The sequence below is a fragment of the Pinus tabuliformis genome, chromosome 9 (genome assembly GCF_031772625.1).
Source record: "Pinus tabuliformis cultivar Carrire ecotype Pingquan chromosome 9, CPIR1, whole genome shotgun sequence".
Lineage (NCBI taxonomy): Eukaryota > Viridiplantae > Streptophyta > Pinopsida > Pinales > Pinaceae > Pinus > Pinus tabuliformis.
Genome location: NC_142307.1, coordinates 1,414,589,663 through 1,414,594,985, shown reverse-complemented (window position 1 = coordinate 1,414,594,985; position 5,323 = coordinate 1,414,589,663). Strand labels below are relative to the sequence as shown.

General features: G+C 39.5%; 1 protein-coding gene and 1 pseudogene across 1 annotated transcript; one reads left to right on the top strand and one right to left on the bottom strand.

Annotated features, from left to right (window-relative positions):
* Positions 1–406: 406 nt before the first annotated feature.
* On the bottom strand, positions 407–928 carry LOC149153844 (uncharacterized). The gene has a single exon (XM_089443947.1). It carries the CDS (start codon positions 926–928, stop codon positions 407–409), a length of 522 nt encoding a protein of 173 aa, XP_089300073.1.
* A 3,074-nt stretch (positions 929–4,002) lies between these two features.
* On the top strand, positions 4,003–4,907 carry LOC149153843 (3-phosphoinositide-dependent protein kinase 2 pseudogene; annotated as a pseudogene).
* The last annotated feature ends 416 nt before the right edge of the window (positions 4,908–5,323 follow it).

Sequence of the window (5,323 nt, the reverse complement as noted above, 5' to 3'; positions counted from 1 at the left end):
CAGCAGTTTCGTAGCGCGCTACGAAACTGCTGTGTGATTTAAAAAACACAGTCTTCTTCACTGGTTTCTGCTAACACTGTGCTTATGGCTGCATTAGTTTCTGCTAACACTGTGCTTATGGCTGCATTTTTTCCAACAGTGGCATCCAATGAAACTTGTAACACATTAAGAGGTCATTCCATCCCTCTTACTTTATCAACAACTTGAATTGCATGCTGAACTTGTGGTATTGCCAAACCAGTGAAATAGGCCGTTACCTCTGAACTGAATCTGCCCTTGATATGCTTTATACTCTGAGGTAGTTGCCTATTTAAGAGCAACAGCTAAGCCAGTTATGATATGATTGTGAGGACCACTTTGAAAACCAGGGAACACAGCTGCGTTAATCTTTTCCTCATAGTCATACTTAACCTCTTGCCCCTGCTTGTTGATTTCTTTGATTATCATGTTCCTTGGATGTTGTGTTTTCTGGCTCTTTAAACTTGGCATATATATCACCTTTGCAGAATTGCCTCGTTCTCAACCCAAGAATAAAAGAAATCATGGCTCCAAAGAGGGTCATGACTGTCATAATGATAAACGAAACCTGAAAACATTTATGCCCAGTGCAAGTAAACGCGCTCACAGACGAACAAGTCCCAAGAGCAGTACACTGCTTTCTTGTCTCTTGGTCATACATATGCTCCACAACTCTGACAAACAGAAGATAAGATCCCAACGGGCTCGCAACCGCTCCGAAATTATAAAGAGTTGCAGCTCCGAAATTATAAAGAGTTGCATAATACTTCAGGCCAAATATCTCTGAGATGACTGCATACATTACAGGCCACTGAGCTCCAAAACACAGTCCAATTATAATGGACGCTATGTACAGTGATCCCGGAAGAGCGAAGGCTATGAAAATATGTCCAATGCAAGCAATAAGCATAATTATGGTCAAGAACAGTTACACCTCATGCCGCCTCGGTTACTTCAGTATCTGATTTATTTTTGTTTCAAGCACAGCCAAAGGACTCAAATGTCAGATAAGATGAATGATTGGCTACATTGGAAATATCATGTTGCTTGAGCTACAAGTGGAGTTTGCAGCTGGTAGGGTAGGTAGGTAGAGGTAAATGCAAAATAAGCTCAAGGTCAACTGAGCATTTCTCAGTAGATATAGTTTTCTTTCTCCTACAGTCATGCTTATAAGGCACTGGAGCTGCATGTTCTTAGTGTACCACAGGGGCACACTATCCCTAGTGGAGCCACTGTTATCACTGAAAATGCTGTTGTCAAAAATTTTTAGTCTAGCTTAAAGTCAGGGTGTTTTCGCAGCGCCTGAATTCTGTTTAGCAGTTTCGCAGCGCCAGGATTCTTTTTAGCAGTTTCGCAGCGCTACCTGTTTGAGTGGTTTCGTAGCGTGCTACGAAACTGGGGATTTGATTGAGTTTTCAGTGGAGGCCTGAATCATAGCATGTCTATTGTACACTGACTGCAACTGCTGTGGATGAGGTTGATGTGCTTAAAGGTCTAAGGTTGACTAAAGAATATAACTCTGGTGTTGTTGCATATGATACTCTGATCTATGGATTTTGCAAAATGGCCAGAGCAATCTGAAGAGCTATTAGGGTTGATTGTCGATTCTCTCAAGGCATTTGATGGTGTAGTTCCTCACGGTGGCCAAAGAGCATCGCACAGTAACATTCCTTCATACCAGCTACATAAACAACATAGGAATCAAGTTGTTGTTTCAAATCTTTGGAATTGAGAAATATGGAGATGAATGTCAGTGATTTCTCCTCCATAATCATAGTTGGAGTATGCGTAATGGAAAAGAAGGTTCCTTCTGCTGCCAAGAAGTACATCCTGGATTGGCTGAGGGAATTTGGTGAATTTGAGATCATAATATTTGGAGACATCATCATTCTTGAAGAAGCAACGATGAAGTGGTCAATTTGTGATTGTTTTTATTAAACCAGCTATCCTTTTGAGAAAGTTGAAGCTTATGCTACTCTTTGAAAGCCTTTCCTTCTGAATGAGCTTAGATCTTAACATCCTCTCCATGATAATCGAAAGGTATATGAGCGCCTTCAAAATTTTGGCATTCCCACTCCAAGTATGCACTTGTAAACGGGGATTACCTCTATCAAGAGTTGGACTATTTTGTGGAGCAAGGGATTTTGTTCAAGTCCATGAAAAGTGAATTATGAAGCCTTTTGTGAAAAAAACAGTTCATGGATATGATCACAGTGTTATGATTTACTACCCAAGTTCTGCTGGTGGAGGAATGAAAAAGCTACTTTAAAGGGTTGGAAATCATTCATGTGAGTTTTGTCAAGATTTTAGAAATGTACGATGGAAGGGTCAGCCTATTGATTCCAGTTAAAGGGAATGATAAGGAGCGCATTTCCTGGAGTTGATGTGGAACTTTCAAATTATCCCTCCACCATTATCGAAGTGTGGGCTCAACAAGTTTGTGCCAGTGTTACAGATAGGCAGCATTGTGTTTATTGCTGGTAGAAGAAAAAAGGGACACCGAGAATTCTGTTTGGAATCGGTGTAAGAGATTTGTTTCTTCCCAGCCATTGAGTAACATATATTAAAGTTCATCTATGCATTCTATGAAACATGAACTTTTCAGCCAGAAAACGAGATATTAGAGGCCGAACTCTTCTGGTGTTGATTTTATAATTATTGTGCATTGGTAACGTGGTATGAGGCCAGAACTTTTCTCAACAACCATAGCCCCTGTATTTGTCATCACAATGGTCCGAATGGTAGCAATGTAGAAGAAGAGTTTAGTAAATGAATTCTTGAAGGACGAATGGTATCGTTTGAGAATTTGCGAGCCAAGCTTTTGCTAGAAAAGGGATTTATCTGTGATTTAAGTCACACCCCGCTACCTAAAAAATCAAGCAAATCCTCTTTCATGGCTTATGCGAAATGCATTGCAGCCGTTTCTTCAAGGCACACGGGCTTTTAAAATAACTGATATAAATGAAAATGGCGTGAATGTTATTAAGCACGTTGTTTCATTATTAATGAATATATTGAAGGCATGAAAGTGCTCTTATGAAATGCAGCGATTAATGCCAAGTGTCAAGTAGCTTTATAAAGAATTTGATTGCCATAAGGCCGCCATGGTTAGTGACACTGGGATAGAGATGTGGCGCAAAAGCTGGAATGATATTGATTGATGTCGTTAAAAGACGAGTGCGCATTGAATAAACACAGAAGGAAGGTTGGATTTGGAGGAGAGATAGAATGGCGCTTTTATAATTTGCAAGGATTAGTTCTGGGTTTTCTAGAATCCGTCTTTCGGGCAAACTGTTAATATTGATGAATATTTGATAGATAAAAGAGTATCATAAAATCGCTGCTATCGTAGTGTTGCTCAGGTGCGCGCTATACATTTCATTCTGTGGAAGATAATCAGATCAGAGGATTTTTGTTAAGATCCTTCGATCTTGTGAAACACATATGATTAGAGTTCTTTCAGATATGGTAAAATAAAGCTCGTTTTTGGGGGTTTCAATTGTGGATTGAATCATGCAGAAGTTGTGAATTTTGATCTTGTAGATTGGCTACCACATGGTGGGTTTGCAGTGGAAATGTTTCTGATATTTACAATAAAGATTTGGATCGTTGGTCAGTAAGCAGGAACCCAAACGCTCCCAAGGGAACAGAAGGCTAGAGTTTGCATGGTTAAATTGTTGAAGCCATGAAGCCACATTTAATTGGAATGACAGGTCTCGGGGAAATCCATTGCCGTTGTATCATTCCCCTATTTCTGCATTGAGCTGCCATATTCACTGGTATGCTTGGGAATAAGTTGGGAAGGTACAACATTTATAAAGGAATAACTTTAACTTATGGAATGGAAGGTCACCGTGCTAAGATATGATTTAGAACTTTCATCTTTCTTATTCCTTAATTGAGAGGGTGTCATCTTCACAAATTTGTTTGCTAACCAATCTGCCATCTGTAACATGTTTGCAATCTTCATAGTACTGTCATGGAATGTTGCTTTCTATCCTGGGATGGGATTCAAATCGTGCTGTTAAGAAATCTCGTTTTTCAGAGGATGAAGCACGTTTCTATATTGCAGAGATTGTGGATGTCCTTGAATACCTTCACAAAGTAGGACTGATACACCGAGATGTAAAGAGAATATACTTCTTCAAACCAATGGAAAACACCTCAATTTCAATTATTCCGACTACTTCAAACGAGAAGACCTGCACATTTGTTGGTACAGCTGCCTGCGTTCCGCCAGAGGTCCTTAAGCATGCACCTCCAACAATTGGAAACGATCTATGGGCACTGGGTTGCGCGTTGTATCAGATGCTGTCTGACATATTACCTTTTAAAGATGGCAGTGAGTGGCTCACATTCCAAAGGATCATGGATAGAGATTTCAAATTTCCTGAATATTTTTCTTCTGAAGCATGGCACCTTATTGATTGTTTGCTGGATATGGACCCATCTAAAAGATTGGCTTCTGGCCCTTAAGGGTATGCTTCTCTCTAGAGTCATCCTTTCTTCAAGGGAGTTGACTGGGATAATGTTAGGAGTATGCTGGCTCCAAAGTTAGCCCCACCATTAACTGTGACTCTAAATGGGAGAAATTTCTAGATCCAGGGGAGTTCATTGTGATGGTTTCATTGGTTAAGAAAATTCGGAAACTTTACAACAAAAAGATGCAGCTGATTCTGACAGACAAGCCGAAGTTGATATATGTAGACCCAGTTAAATTGGTACAGTAGGTTGAGATAGTTTGGTTTGATAATCCTAAGGAGCTTAATGTCCAAGTGTTGAATTCTTCCAACTTTAAGATCTGTACTTTGAAAAAGACCACCTCATTTGAAGATTTGAAGACAGCAAGGAATACTACAGTGACTTTATGTTCCAGTTGGGATTTATGAAGCTTTTTATTGGTTTGATGCTAATCAAGTTGGCTGTGATATGTAATGACAGAAGCAAGCTTCATCTTCTTAAAACTATTTAGGTTCCTAATTGCTGTACAAATGTCTGAAGAGATCATGAATCTAAGCAGAAAACGCTTCAAAGATACATAGGTTCTGTTTTGACATCTACAGCAGTTTCGTAGCGCGCTACGAAACTGCTGTAGAATGCTGTTTTGTGGAAAAACAATGAATTTTGATGATGAGGTCAGCTAACGGTAAAAAGAAGGTCTCAAACACAGGCAGAGAGATCATACATGGATTTCCTAACAGCTCAAACAGTGACAGGTGTAGGTCTTGAAGAGAAAATAAAATATTTTGTTTATTTTCATAAAGTTTTCTCAAAGGCAATTTATGATCGAGCTACTAGGGTATTG